The sequence below is a fragment of the Gymnoscopelus braueri genome, assembly GCF_963280865.1.
Source record: "Gymnoscopelus braueri genome assembly, chromosome: 1".
Classification (NCBI taxonomy): Eukaryota; Metazoa; Chordata; class Actinopteri; order Myctophiformes; family Myctophidae; genus Gymnoscopelus; species Gymnoscopelus braueri.
The window spans coordinates 40,619,302-40,635,357 of record NC_137603.1 but is presented as its reverse complement, the minus strand read 5'-3'; the positions used below and the strand labels follow the sequence as shown (position 1 = coordinate 40,635,357).

The 16,056-nt window shown below is 40.0% G+C and overlaps 1 protein-coding gene across 2 annotated transcripts; it reads right to left on the bottom strand.

The window, feature by feature from the left end:
• Positions 1-76: 76 nt before the first annotated feature.
• ankdd1a (ankyrin repeat and death domain containing 1A) lies at positions 77-14,600 on the bottom strand. 2 transcript variants are annotated; one of them, XM_080431318.1, is made up of 16 exons: positions 14,525-14,600; positions 13,880-14,070; positions 12,481-12,584; positions 11,717-11,815; positions 11,176-11,274; positions 10,781-10,885; positions 7,458-7,556; positions 7,137-7,235; positions 6,799-6,897; positions 6,541-6,639; positions 4,924-5,022; positions 4,404-4,502; positions 3,670-3,765; positions 3,363-3,564; positions 2,474-2,605; positions 77-2,281 (listed from the first exon to the last, which is right to left on the bottom strand). In XM_080431318.1, exons 2-16 carry the CDS (start codon positions 13,911-13,913, stop codon positions 2,220-2,222), a joined length of 1,527 nt encoding a protein of 508 aa, XP_080287444.1. In that variant the 5' UTR covers positions 13,914-14,070; positions 14,525-14,600; the 3' UTR covers positions 77-2,219. The 2 variants fall into 2 exon arrangements, with proteins under 2 accessions (XP_080287444.1, XP_080287445.1); XM_080431319.1 differs by lacking the exon at positions 7,458-7,556.
• Positions 14,601-16,056: the final 1,456 nt, after the last annotated feature.

The following is a 16,056-nucleotide window of genomic DNA, read 5'->3' as shown; positions in this document are numbered from 1 at the left end:
CAAACGTTGCTTGATGTTCTTTACTTCCAAATGTTTTAGTAGAGTAGAGGAACACTACAGTACTGCTGAGGGGATCATTAGGGACTCAACAAATTAGGTTATTGATGGGGAAATATTAGAATTAACCCTCCCTGTCAGGTGTTCTTTGTGGTGTTCTCAATAGCTGTGTCACTCACTGAACAGTTGAGAAAATCTCAAGGTCCTGATATATTACTGTAACTCGGAAATCACTGCACATCTGATTGCTGAGCCTCAGTTCACAATCTACATTTCTCTTATTTCATTTCAGACCAGTAGTGGTTGTCCCATAAGTCTGTTGACTGATGTTGATTTTTAAAATAATGTATTATGACTAAATGCAGGTATAGGTTAATGTAGATTATGTTTGATCAATGCTTAGTGTGGGTGGGTTTATTCTGTTGCAGGAATGTTTATAGCCTCATAAACCGTCTAATTCAGTTAAAAATCACTCAAAACTCTGGCCCAAAATACTGTTACATGATATCCAGCAGACTGGTTGTTATAAGGCTTGGAAAGAAATGTATAATTAACTACATTGCAATTTTTTTAAATTCAGTTTTATTGATATTATGTACTTATCAAACCACATTTACAAATAAAAAAAAACATTGCACTTGTTATATCTCTTATCAGTGGTTCAGTGGACACCGGGGGGCCCAAGAGGCAACCCGAAGTAAGTAACTATACAACCTTTTCACACACACACACACACACACCAGGGTTTCTGTGTACATGCATACATCTTCCTCGACATAGTAAGTAAATACCCCACCCCAAGATATCCCTGTGCTTTCTGTAGCCAGGAGGGCTTAGTTTAAAGTTAACCCTAAGAGTAAAAAGCCCTATTGTTACAACCTGGCTCATGGTTTGCAACAAAAGACGGAGACCATGCACAGTTGTCAACAGCTACACAAATATTTGTATAAAAAATCATTAACAAAAAGTGCATGTGAGGTGTGGGTCAGTTAGATCAGGGGTGTTTGCATTTGCATGGATGAGTGGAAAAGGAGGGGTGTTGTAATGTAAACCTAACAAACCAAAATCTACCAAAATATGGAGTGCCTTAGGGCTAGTACACACTGCAGGATATTTGCTGTTTATTAGAGAGGAATTGCACACACAGATTGGGTTGTACTTGTAAATGCAGAAATGTCAAAAACCAAGAACTATCCTGCAGTGTGTGATCCGTTGTCGGCGATCAATCGTATGGTGTGAAAACCCCAACGATAACATAACAGAGGAGCAGAGGAAACAGAGGAGTTTCAAGAAAGAGACTTGTGTGTAGTGTGAAATGCTTAATGATCAGATGACTCCCCGACCACTTTAAAAATCCTAGTGTGTACCTGCCCTTACAGCCTGTGAGGCACGCAGGCATCCATCCATCCACACACACACACACACACACACACACACACACACACACACACACACACACACACACACACACACACACACACACACACACACACACACACACACACACACACAGACATGCGCACAACATGTGTGATTCAAACAACTTGACACACTCTCCCGTTCTACAGTGTAGTGTTATATTAAATCAAGCATTAAATCTAGGTCAGGGAGTTCAAGACGAAAAAGAAAACATAGTTTCCCCTCTTCTTGGTAACGGAGTCTGCAAAGCCCAATAATGGATGTTAGCAACAGAGTGCATTTGTGCATACTAGTACAATACAGTACCTTGTAATACACGGTCTGTTACAAATACAAATACAAAAATCCTTACAAAGCGTTAGATTTTTGTTACTTTGTGTAAATAACATTTCACAGCTGCTGGTACATGCAAAAAAATAAAAGAAAAAATAAATTGTTCAATGTTGTACTCATCCTGTTCATGAAAGGTTGAGGAACACTTGAACAGCAGGTGTTCCAATAATTTGCTGCAATTGTGTGTCTATAAAGCCCTTGAAATGGAGATAGCATTAGTGGACTACCCAAAATAGCTAGGGAGAATATGTAAAAAGCTTTCGCTACTATCACTGTACATTGCAAGCATGGAAACAATTACAACAAAATAATTTCATTATTATAAGATGTATTACAGACTTGCAAAAACTAAGAGTTAGCCCCCCAAGTAGTTAATGCCATTGATTCATATGGTTTTCATTGGCTCAGGTTACGACAGTTGTGAATTGAAATCTTGTATCTGCTGTACTCCCAATTATTCACAGTGTTCTTCACATTGTAGAACATTTTTTGGGAGAGCTGGTGTCTGCATTTGCCTTCTGTCGGATGCTTTCTGGTGGATTTAAGGAAACAAGTAATCATCTATAACACCCATATCTGTACATGCCATATGCTACTTTACACTACAGTACCACATCTAGTTCAGTGAATCCAATTTGCCCAAATGTGCACTAGATAGATGCATGACATAAATGAACAATTACCACAGTCCAGATGAATTCCCAGTGAAGTTCCATACACTCACCTGCCAGGTCTGTTCGTGAGATTTCCACCAGCCCCTCATATAGGCCCTTGATTGGGTTCTCTCCTGCGGTCACCACCCTATGAAGCCAGATTAGTAGCAACCGATGACCATGCTCTTTGAAGCTTTTTGTACCTAGAATACAATGCAAAATGTTCATGTACACAGTACAATATAATGAAATGTTCTAGAGAAAATATTGTTTTGTGACAAAAATGTGGAAATAGTGGCATTTTCATAATTTGTCATGATATCAAATTGCCACAGTATACAAAGGAAAACATGGCAGGAAGGAAGGAAGGAAGGCATGAACGCATGAACGCAAGAATGAATGAACAAATTCAAAGTCAAGTCAGGGGAGGCTATGGGACTGGAATAGTATATCTCTTCTGTCGGGCAGAATATTGTCCAAAATATTAACCTTTAAGGAAATGAAAAAAAAAAACATGTTTTTAGAACAACACAACACTGCCTCGTCAAAGTTGGTATGGTGACTTTATACATTGTCAGATACTTGAATGTGTCCTTATATTATCCTCACTTTACCCAAATACAATACAAGTGGAGTTTGGAGGTTTTTGACCATTAATGTGGAGATTTCTTTTTCCGTCTGACTTCGTCATTCTAATCAATGATGGACAAAAGTAAAAGTTAGGTGGTCTGACCGACAGTTGGAGGATCCAATGGAATTAGGAGGTTTAGTCAGAAGCACTTTTTAATACGTCATTGGTTCAATATTTGTAAAACCCACACACGGACGAAAAGGGTGTTCAATAGCACTGATTTATAAATAAATAAATACAAAGTTGAACATTTTTGATAGCTGGTTTCTGCCCTATAGCGATATGTAGTTTGTGTTTTCAAGAATGTTCAAGTGGTCAGCATAGCTCACCTGTCCACTGTTGTTCAATAGCTCGTATGTGTGCATCGGTGAAGCCCCAGTGTTGTGCGAGGAGCTTCCATTCCCCACGGCACAGGTGCTTAGTGGCCAGACTATACAGGACAGAGCGTAGGTGCTGCGTCTCTGGCTGGTGATCCTGCTTGAAGCTCAGCTGTCTCCCCTCCCATGAGTCCTGCTCACTGGCCATGTGATCCTGGAATAGAGAAGAAAAAGGTGAATGCTTTAATAATCGTCCCCCAGTTTCTTTGAGAGCCTGTATCTGAGACACTGTATGAGGATATAAGATGAGCAAACTTGCCTTTTCCCACTTGTAAAAGCGATCTGCTTTGATGATCATGTCAACCAAGATGATATGGCCGCCTCTTGCTGCGACCTCCAGGCAGGTTTTCCCCTGCTGTATAAGTCAATGCAGTGAGTAAATGCTGGACTGTAATGTTACATCATTCAAAAAGCTTGCATTGTACTGTAAGAAATAAAAACAACATTCAATACACACCACCCGAGTTTCAATAAATTGTGAGTGAGTTAAGGTACTGTATTGTCAAATTTGTATAGCTGTTGTATAGTAAGCTTATGTGATTGTATGTTTTTTATTTTAAACACTACGGTATAATTAAATGGGATAATAACGTATAACTTATTTTTTTCATAGATATATCTTTATTGATCCCGTGAGGGAAATTAAGTTGTCATTTGCAGTACCATGTGTGTGCGTGTACCGTAAGCTTTACTGGAGGTTGTAAAGCTTAGTATACATTAGCAGACTGAGACAACCTTAATCAATAATAGATTTTTTTTAATGTTTTCATGACATCATAAATGGCAACAATGAGGCAAGGATAGGAACTCGCATGCTAAACTCTCCAACCCCTCAAAAAGTGTCATTTTTTGTGATGGGAAGATTAAATCTATAATCTTCTCCAATAATGTGTTCTTTTTGTCTAAACAAATGTGTATTACATGGCTGGAGTGAATGGTGCAGAATGATTAGGGAGATTTTCCTAGCAACTTGAGTTCCAGTGTGTGAGCTACCTTGTCGACCAGTTTGAGATTAACACCAGCAATGAGGATCATCTCTGCCAGGTCCTGGCGGCCGTACTCTGCTGCGATGTGCAAAGCAGTCTGCTGTCTCTGTGTGGGTAGGAATCACGTGACACATGCCAGTCCCTATCAGCTGACTGACCATTGCTCGCCAAAGGCGTCTAGTCACAGTGCCAGAGTAAACTAAAGCCAATTGACATTCATGTCCAAGACTGCTTTTCAAGAATTGTGACACATTAAGAGCTAACATTCTTCACAACTGTAAAGCAGATTTTCTTTAGGTGAAAAACAACATTTCATGCCAATGTACTGTAAATACTGTTTCATTTCCAATCACATTACTAATCATCACGCACAGATAAACCCCATAGCATTACTACTTTCTCCCAAACCAGAGCACTTAGATACTCCACTTGCTGGTCATTTGAAATCAAATGCATTGCATGAAGTAAAGACAGGCAGTGGACCGTGTTACATAAGACATCCCACTGACATGGAAACTTCTACTCACATTGTCAGAGATATCCAGGTCACAGTCTGCATCTATGAGTAACCGTACCAACTCAGAGTGATTGTTGAAGACAGCTATGTGGAGCGGTGCAGTATTTTGCTGTTTAGAAAATGAATCACATTAAACAGGGCACTTGTTATCTGGAAGATCTCATACAGACATATCAAAGCTAATGACAATACAGAGTATTTTAAGCTTTACAGTCCAAACGTCAATCACGTCAATCATATAACTAGCACATCTGCAGTGGTTGGAGGTGGTCTCCCTACTCTCCCATTGAGCCATTTCAATCCTGGTGTCAGGTAGGACACCTACTGGTTCACAAGTGGCGCTGAAGCTCATAAGCACAATAATATCTCCCCTGGCCAGGGGGTGATTCAAAATAAATATTAAAACAATCATCCACTTTTTATTATCTGGCTGCCTATTGATCAGTCCCATCAAGTTTCATGAAAACCCATCTGTTCTCAAGTTGTTTTGCTAACAGACATACACACAAACAGAATAGGAGGACATTTTAGCTAAAACTTTATCCCTGTGTACTGAGTGATCAGTATGTTTATGACTGCACTGACCTGCAATGCATGTTGTTGTTTTTTTGTACGTTTCAACTCATATGAACTTCTACTCTGTTTCCTGGATAGAAAAATAAAAGCCTCTACCTAGCGATAATGTCCAGTAGTTTTCATGTTTTCTGTATTCCTGACAACTTAAACTAAACTGTTGGCTGATAGCTAACAGCCTATACTATCTACAAGCAAAGATACTGGAGGAAGCTACATTAATCAACAACCAACCGGATGTGCCCACAGGATTTTTTATTTTGGTCATCTATCAGCAACACGAACGTGTTTGGATGAAACCGTAGATAACTGCTTGTCATTGGCCCCCTGCACTCAGGTAGGCTACTTGATTTGTCACCTACTGTATCGTTGCGTGTTAATTGTGTTATGTTGAGCTGTGGGTGTTGAGCTATACAGAAACTCATCCTTGGTTAAGAGTTATTAAATAATAATGTGTTTTCTGATACTGATATATTGGCACAATAAATGTAGACCCTGCTTTACTGTAGTGCATCATGCTACCTTCAGAGGAACAACAGAGATGGTAAAACTTGATAGTTTCAGGTCCCACTACATTTCAGTAGATCCTGCAAGTTTGAAATGATTTATAAAAGTGCTGTATAGATGTTTTGATTTTCCCACCAGCTCCTAACAGTGGAATCCATCTATAACCACCACCATCACCAAAGAAGTACAGAGGCTTTACTATTAACATGACCAAGATGAATATGTACTGTATATGCCCCTATTTCCATGGTGTGATGCACAGTATTTCATCATCAGGGTGCACCTATATTGTTGTAAGCTCTACTGTATATGGCTTACAGGAAAACAGCTAAAGTCTCCTTCCAAACTTCATACTTCATACATTTAATAAGGCATAATAATCAGTCATATTAATCTCTGAAAATAGCCGATCCACAAACTCACAACTATGCCAAAGCATAATCAGGTTTAATTGAAGCAAATGCTAATGCTAATGTTCCTGTGATCTCAGTAAATGTTGCCACTACTCTAAACTAGGATGAAATCAGTTACATCACATTCTACTTACAGTGTCTACAGTGTCCGTGTTGATTTCTGCCTCTAGCAGCAAAATGGCTAGTTTGTCAAAGCCATGCTGGGCCACATAATGCAGAGCATTCTTGTTCTTCTGCAGACATTAGCAAAACAATGACATGACAGGTTGCAATCCAAACTCTTCAAAGCGATGAGAAATATTATGCATAATGTTATAGTTATAAATCTCTGTTGCTTGCCTTGAATGGTTATATGTCTATACAATACAGCAGTGTAAATAAACAATCCTTACATTAGTTAATGCATTAACGTTGCAACAGATTTCCACCAGTAGTCTGACACTGTCATAGTGATCTCCTTCAGCTGCAAAGTGCAAAGCTGTGAGTCCATCCTGAAAAATAACAGCAAAGTGAATACTTGGCAGTTTGTTCCAAGTAATAACATTTGAACTACTGTATATACTTTGTGTTATCAATATGTCCTGTTTCAGCTATAATTCTGTCATTTTAGCATTTAACTTTACCTTAATTGTTAAAGAGTGACATGGTCTGGGTTCTATGTATGCACATTGAAAAAACTAAACCTGTCTATAAATGTTAACATGTAGGAACACTAATCCCCTCCACTCACAATATTTCTCTCATCAATGTCTATCCCAGTGTCCACAATCTTTTGCAGTACGTCTGTGTGTCCATACTTTGCTGCCAGATGCAGGGCAGTATTCTCCTCCTGTATCCCAGTTAGAAAGTTAGAAAGATTATATATATATATATATATATATATACCCCACAGGTGTGTGTGTGTGTGTGTGTGTGTGTGTGTGTGTGTGTGTGTGTGTGTGTGTGTGTGTGTGTGTGTGTGTGTGTGTGTGTGTGTGTGTGTGTGTGTGTGTGTGTGTGTATGCGCGCGGTGTGTGTGTGTGTATGTGCTTGTGCGTGGATGCCTCTTTACATTGTCTTTGAGGCCATGTGTACAGCCCATTCCAATAAGAAAATCCGCCACTTCCAGTTGCCCGTGTTCAGCTGCAAGGTGAAACGCTGTCTTCCCCATCTGACCAGAGTGTAACAATTACACAGAAAACATGGTTCACAAAGTGAGTGTTTTGACAGTTCCTATGACAGTTTCTCATCATAACATCTATATTACATGGGATACATATGGTGTACACGTGTCCTATAGCAGTTTTACCAAACATTACGACTCACAACCTAATTTGTGTCATCATTAGTATCGCGAGCCAGAATGTTGAATTTTGAAATGCTTACAGTATATACAGTAGCATTCGGAGATTGTGGAATAGTTGTCTGGCTACGTGAGACTGTCATCATGGACCTTTCCTACAATTTTCTTTTCCCAAAAGGTTTTTGATAAAAAATAATAATAATAATTCGTCAGATATTCAGAAAAAGAATTTTCCAAAATAGTGAAAATAGCTGAGCTATTTTCATCATGTTTTAACTGATTCATTTATTATGTATTTTTGATTGGTCCTGTGGAGGCACCAAAGAAGTTGGGAACCCCTGTCCCTTGGGAAATTAATACAGACCAGTTATCTTACTCGGGCCTCAGAATCATAATATGTAATAATATGAGAGAGAATATTAGGAGAGTATGGTTCACATAAGAGGGTTTCCATTCCGAAATCTTTTAGAAAAGACTTGTAGACTTGTAGAATTATCTATGACTACATCTTCAAACAAATGTCAATATTTAATATTTAGTAGACAGATCACATCTTATTTATTTATTTTTCTACTGTACTTTGTTTCCTCTGGCTCAGTATTAGTGTGTACAAAGGGCGTGTCATGCTTCATATCTCCATAAAGTACACATTGTTGCTGTCTAGTGGAAACCTTGTACTGTATATCCAAAACAGTTGGATGTGTTTTACAGGTCTGTTGGGTCATGGTGTCCTTCCAGAGTCAATCACCTCTGTACAATTAATGCCTGTCCTTAAAGACAAGGCAGGTAAACTAAACAGCATTGATAACTATAGACCTATCGCTCTGGCCAGCATCCTCTCCAAAGTTTTGGAAAGAATCATGCTTGTGCGCCTTGAAATGTTTGTCTTGACTGCAGATAACCAGTATGGATTTAAAAGAAACATGGCACAGACTTAAAGAATTGATTGCCAGCTACAGTAGCCATAATTCCACTTATGCTTTATTGATGCATCTCGAGCTTTTGACAGGATTAACCACTACAAACTGTTTCAGAAGTTGCTTGATAGAGGCATACCTAAACATATTGTGCGTATACTGTTTTTTTTGTATGCAAATCAGAAAATGCAGGTTAAATGGGGTAATGTTACATCTGCCCATTTTTCTGTTGTCAATGGTGTACGACAAGGGGGGATTTTGTCTCCCGTTTTATTCAACGTTTACATGAATGATCTATCCATTGAATTAAGTGCAATATTATAGGTAACTCTATCATCAATCACCTTATGTACGCTGATGACCTGGTCGTTTTAAGTCCACACAGTTGAGGGTTACAGCAGCTATTGAAAGTTTGCTCAAATTATGGCAATGATCATGACATAATTCATAATTCAAACAAGAGTAGTGTCATGATAGTGAGAAGCCTTGAGGACAAGAAATTGGCTTTCCCAGCCTTTCACCTATGTGACAGTCGTCTATCTGTGTGCCAGGAAATCAAGTACCTTGGCCACATTTTTACTGACAATCTCCATGATGATAGAGATATCTTTAGGCAGTGCCGCATACTTTATGCCCAGGCCAATATGCTGCTTCGCAGGTTCAGTATGTGTTCTGATCCTGTCAAGTGTGCACTTTTTAAAGCATTTTGCACTCCCATACATATTTACGTATACAGCTTTCCTGTGGTGCACATACAAGAAGGGTAGCATGTGGAGGCTTAAGGTGGCATACAATGATGCCCTGAGGATACTACTTACTTTTAACAGTGAAAATAGCCAAGCTCACAACGCATTGCAACATCTGCTATTTTCACTACTTTTGTGCAACACTCTTACATGATGACTGAATGAATTAGCAAAAAAAACATAAAAAGTTTCAACATCAACATACAAGGTTTCTGCCAGACAGCGACGACATTATATTGTCCTTGTGTTTGGGGAGTTGGGGAGGAAGAGTTTCCTATAACAGAGACTTAAAGAAGTCCTGTTTTTCCTACTTTATCGGTAGGAGTAATTATCATTACTTCATGGTGCTAAGTCCATTAAAGGTATAATGACATTCATGTTTACACCACATTCAGAGTCTTTGTCCTGGTCCTTCAAACGTGTACAAAACGTTTTAACTGAAAATTCCCCACAGGGGCGAGGAGGAGAGTGGGCGGGATTAATCGACTGTGACCTCACTGTCGAAGGGCCAAGCTCAGATTACTTTTCAGCCTAATTATTCAGAAAACCCCAGACCACAGAAAATCCACTGAATGTTCAAAGTTCAGATTTTTTGGGTGTAATTGAGGTCATAAAACCCCCAAAAAAACATTTTAAAAAAAAAATGTGAAAATGAATGTCATCGAACCTTTAATGCTCTCTATATCAGGGTTTCCCAAACATTTCCATGCCAAGGACCCCCAAATAGCCATCACTACTGGTTGCGAACCCCCTATTACAAAATGGCTTAAAAACAAACAAACTAGAATATTGTGAAAATGTACAAGCTTGTAGATAGTCTATATTTAGCTATTTTGGAAGATTTACACATTTTTTGAATATTTTTGTGGATTTCTGGATTCTGGAATTAATGACACCAGGTTGAAAGTGGTTAATAATAATTATTATTTAAAAATAAATTATTAGTAATAATACTAATTATTATTATGATGTGTTTTTTCGTTTTTCGTCCCCGTCCCCGTCCCCCCTGGCGCCCGACACTTTGAAATCCTGTGCTCTATATAGGCAACCAATGGAAAGCCACACTGAGTGTCCAGATGGCACAGAGGTAAAAGCACTTGCCCTCCGGCTTGGCCGGGTGCTTCAATGAACACAATGTCAGTGTTTGAGAGTGGGAAGCCGGCAGGGGATTGTGTCCTTGTCACTGCACTATCTCCTGGTGAAACTCCTCACTGTCAGGTGAGAAGAAGCGACTGGCGACTTCATGTGTATCATTGGAGGCATGCAATGCGGTGGTCCTTCCCATGGATAACAGTGGGGGTTGACAGCGACTTGGGGAACACAGTACACATGGGGAATTGGCAATGACTACATTTGGGAGATGACAATTTGACAATAGAGCATTGATCCATTAACTCCACCCTCCAGTGTGTGTGTGGCAGACAGTCACCTTGTCTACTCTGTCTATGTGAATATCCTCCAGATCCTCCATGATGAACTCCAGCACTCTAATGTGGCCTCGCTGGGCAGCACAATGCAGCATGCTCAGACCATTCTGTTACACACAGACACACACACACACACACACACACACCACACACCACACACCCCACACACACACACACACACACACACACACACACACACACACACACACACACACACACACACACACACACACACACACACACACACACACACACACACACACACACACACACACACACACACACACACACACGGTTAAAATGTTAGTGATTAGAATTTTTTTTCAATACACAATAGATATAATCAAGCCAATAATGCAGTAACTCTATTGGAATGGTGCTGGGTGGCAGATCTTACTTTGTTTTCACAGCTGAGCTGTGCACCACAGGACACGAGAATCTGCAGGATCTTTAGGTGACCAAACCAGGATGCTAGAAGCAGCGCATTCATTCCAAACTGTGTGGGAAATGGTGAATTCAAACATGTGTATGAATCTCATATGTATAGGCTACATAATGTAACCTGTTAAACAAAACCGGTTTCAATTCTAAATTAAAACAGACACAGTGCACAACAATGGGAGTTACACAGGCTACAACAGGCAGACAAAATATGAAGGCACTCAAACAATATCTACTAGTGCAGTGTCCTGGGGCCTCTAATCCAGCGGAGCTTTCTTGCTGCCTGGTGTGCAGGCCGCACGCACGCACGCATGTGTGTGTGTGTGTGTGTGTGTGTGTGTGTGTGTGTGTGTGTGTGTGTGTGTGTGTGTGTGTGTGTGTGTGTGTGTGTGTGTGTGTGTGTGTGTGTGTGTGTGTGTGTGTGTGTGTGTGTGTGTATGTGTACGTGTACGTGTACGTGTATGTGTGCGTGTGCGTGCGTGTGTGAGAGAGCATACACTGTCCCCTTCATCCACATCTGTGTCATGGTCCAGGAGAAAACGAAGTGCATGTACATTCCCAGCTCCAGCTGCCCAGTGCAGAGCCTTACGATCTATCTGAGAGTGAGAGACAGACAGACAGACAGACAGACAGACAGACAGACAGACAGACAGACAGACAGACAGACAGACAGACAGACAGACAGACAGACAGACAGACAGACAGACAGACAGACAGACAGACAGACAGACAAACAGTTAACAAGGGACTCCAGGCTCTTATTAGTTTGTCCGAGGGAAGCGACACTGATGCCAGGGCTTTCAACACAACCATGGACTTTCTGGAGTCATATCCTGTTCCCAGGGACAAAATGGAGTGTTTCCTTTGCTCAATCAGTAACAAAAGCAATGCTGGCTGGCAGGGTATTTTCAATGATGCACTGAGGTAGACTGATGCTTGTGTGTGTGTGTGTGTGTGTGTGTGTGTGTGTGTGTGTGTGTGTGTGTGTGTGTGTGTGTGTGTGTGTGTGTGTGTGTGTGTGTGTGTGTGTGTGTGCGCGCGCGTGTGCGTGCACAGACAATAGAGTATGTCTATGTTCTCCAATGAACAGAGTGCCATGATAGTCATCAGTGCATCAATTCATAAAAAACTAAATGAAAATATATAAAAACATAATAAAGGCTTATGATGAGAAAACAACTTAAATCCATCAAGTGCCTAAGAATATTTTCGGGGGGGAAAAAGTCTAGTCTATTGTGTATCTTCACGCTCAGAAACTCACTTTATTTTTTGCTTTGACATCCACGCCCTTCTTCATCAACTCTTGCATTTTGTGTACATCGTCCCTCTTTGCCGCATCATGGAAGTCCTTCTCTGACCGAAGCACTGGAGATTGTCAGACAGAGAGCATGGGTCAGTCCCTGCTGAATGGAACCAGAGTCATAGCCCCCTACTTCAGTGGTTCCCAAACTGGGGGTCGGGGCCCCCAGGGGGGTCCCCAAATAATTTTGGGGGGTCCCCAGATGATTAGCTTAATGTGCAACATTGTTTTTTCACTCAACAGTAAACAAACCAACATACAGTATAAGTGTATACAGGGTATCTGCACAGTTCTAAAGTTGTAATGTAGGCTAATGACTTATTAATGATGATTAATGACTTAGGCTACTAATGACGATTTAAGAGATTTTTAATACCAAATTGGCTAAATTGTTAAATATTATGTAAGAAAGAGGCAAACATTGTGAAAATAGCCGATCTACAAGCTCACAATGCCTCGCATTTGAGGCGTTGCGAGCTGGTAGATTGGCTATTTTCACAATATTTATCAATGGAACCAAGTCAAACTAAATTCCAAATGCTTGTCACGGTGGGGGGTCCCCAGCTCAAAGATGATTATTTTGGGGGGTCAAGGCACTGAAAAGTTTAGGAACCCTTGCCCTACTACAGCGGTTCTCAAAATGTTTAATTTCAAGGACCCCCTGGAGTGTACAAATGAAACCAAATAATTTGGTTCCATTTGTACACTTCAACAGACTCAAGGAATCATGGGCTGGGCTCCATGGACAAAGTACCATTACCACTTTATTGCCTCTACTTTATTGATTCACATTATTTTTTTATTGTAGTTTTATATCATAAAATATAATCTGCCACCTGCTTTCCCCTGCGACTACTGAACTGGCCTTATTGTTTGCTGATGATGTTGTCTCAACCCGACAAGTTTAACCTGCTCAAGGCTATTATGCTAAATTAAGCCTGATACTGTCATGCCGATTTAATCTCCATGAACAGCTATTCAGCTCACTTGGTAAAGCTTACAGAGTATTTCTTATAATAATAGTAAAGCTATGATTAGCTCTGCCTTTTAATTAGCCGAGCCCTAGTCTAATTGATTTAATTAACTTGACTGAAGGTAACCAAATCAATATTTTGCTCACAGGAGTCACAGAAAGCATTATTTTATTTTTTTTACATATAGGAAAGGTTTTCTAAATTCCTCCATGAAAATAGAACAGAACATTTCTGCAATAAGATCATTATGTCACGCCTATTTGATAAAAGAAAGAAAATCACTACAATATTATTTATACTGTAGTCTAACTAACGGATCTATCGCGCTGAGCCGTTCAGTTCAGAACAGTAGGCTAGACATTTAGAAGAAAACGCAAATCACTTACAGATATCGTCTTCCGACGCCAGATCGTCCTCCATTCTGTCAGTGTTTTAAAGCAGACACCAGGTCGTTCATATTGGCGTGTATCACATTTCATCTGGATGTTTAATTATTCTTCGCAAACAGTCATTCGGATCGCACATCCGGGTGAGTTGCTTCTGACTCCAGTCCTGAGACGGTCCAGCCCACATTCATCTCGAATGTAGGGCAAATATATGACAGAGAGAGAGAGAGAGAGAGAGAGAGAGAGAGAGAGAGAGAGAGAGAGAGAGAGAGAGATATTAATGATGATAGACTGTCATCATCATAGTATAGCACCAGCATCTTATGGTAGAGTGCGTATTAGCCCAATCTATCTGTCAAACGTGTATGTGTTCTGATTTTAATAATCCCTGGAGGGAAATGCAAGTGGCTAGCCTCAACAAAGTTGAGACAAAATTTGTTTCGATTATATCAGTGGGTGTGGGCTATGCCTATATATCTGAACAATGTGTAGGCTCTAGCCTTGGATCAAGACTATCACAGATGTATTTTATCGAGTCTGACTTTTACTTTCGTATCTATGATAGTCTTGGCCTGGGCTTCACCACTGGACATCCGCGCGGAAAGCCCGTACTTCTCCACAAAAAACATATTAAGTGCTGCTGACCCTGTAGCCCCGGATATTAACTCAGCATTCGGAACCCGTGTGCACTGTATTAGTCCGTATATTTTAATAGATATGTGTTTTAATCCCGTCTGTGTCGGATTCTGCGGAAGTTCCCTGTAATTCCTCAATGAGCGGTAGTGACGGCGCGCATCCGATGAAAACCGGAATTACACTCAATGTAAACAGGAAATAAACGAGGGGGGTAAAAATGGCGTTCAGGTACAGACAGGTATTAAAACACATATCTATTGAAAAATATGGACTAATACAGTGCACAAAGACTCCGAATGCTGAGTTAACATTTGGGGCCACTGGGTAAGCATCGTATATTTTGCATTTGTATATGTTTGGAGAAATACGGGATTTACTGGTGAAAGTCCAGGAAGCACTGGGGGGTGCTAGCCAAGGGGGAGATATTAGGCTTTTGGTCAAGAGGCTCTGAGCCACTAGATACAGTCTATCACCAATGAACTTAATGAATGAATATGTACAGCCCATTAACAATGAGTGTATGAATGAGTGAGTAGCCTATCTATCAACACTGTCATACCAACAATGAATGAACGAATACACTGTATGTAGTATCAGCAATAAACATGAATGCAGTCTATCTACAGTCTATCAACAATGAATGCATGTATGAATATATGTACTATCTATCAAAAATGAATATATGTATATATATTAATATACAGTCAACAATCACAATCAGCAAGGAATATGAATGAATGAATACATTGAATATATCGTCAGTGTCCAGCCGGGACCAGCTAACTCCTTTTTCAGTTTTTTTTTTTTTTTTCATAAATCAACGCTATTGAACCCCCTCTACATCTGTGTAATTTTTTTTTAAATAATAACATATGAAAAGTATTAAAAAGCGCCTCTGACGAAAACTCCTAACTCCATTGGACCCTCAAACTGTCCGTCAAAAACAAACAACTCCCCCCTCCTCTCAGGCTCTCGAGAAGCTCTGCTCTGTATGAGGCAGACAGGGAGAAGATTTTTCAATGCTTTTGGGAGAACATAAACTGGGAAGAGAAGAGAATGTATGTGCAAGGTTTGATAGATGTCACCCCAGTAAAGAGGAGAAGGGTGTCTTCACAAAGGTCATCTGCTCGTGTTTTCTTTTTAAATGTTAATGGACAGAGAATGAGTGTGTGCAGGAGTTTGTTTCAAACATCTCCAAGAGCTCAAGGAGATCATGCCAAAAGACTTTCACAGCTTTTATGACAATCTAAAGCACTAAGAAACACCCACCACACACACGCAACACACAACACACAACAGTGTGATAATAAAATGTTGATAGGTATATGATAGGTAAATTCAACTGTGGTTGTTATTGTTAGTGCAGTAGGCTACAGATTTGATAGGCTAAAGCTTCTATTTTTCATGAATGTATTTTGTATTTATATGCCATTTTTTTTTTGTTGGTGTGCCATGATCGCTTTTGTTAAATACATGATTGAGTATTGAGGCAGAATTGTTGGTTGCACTCAACTGTAGAAGAACAACAGTGGCAACAGTTA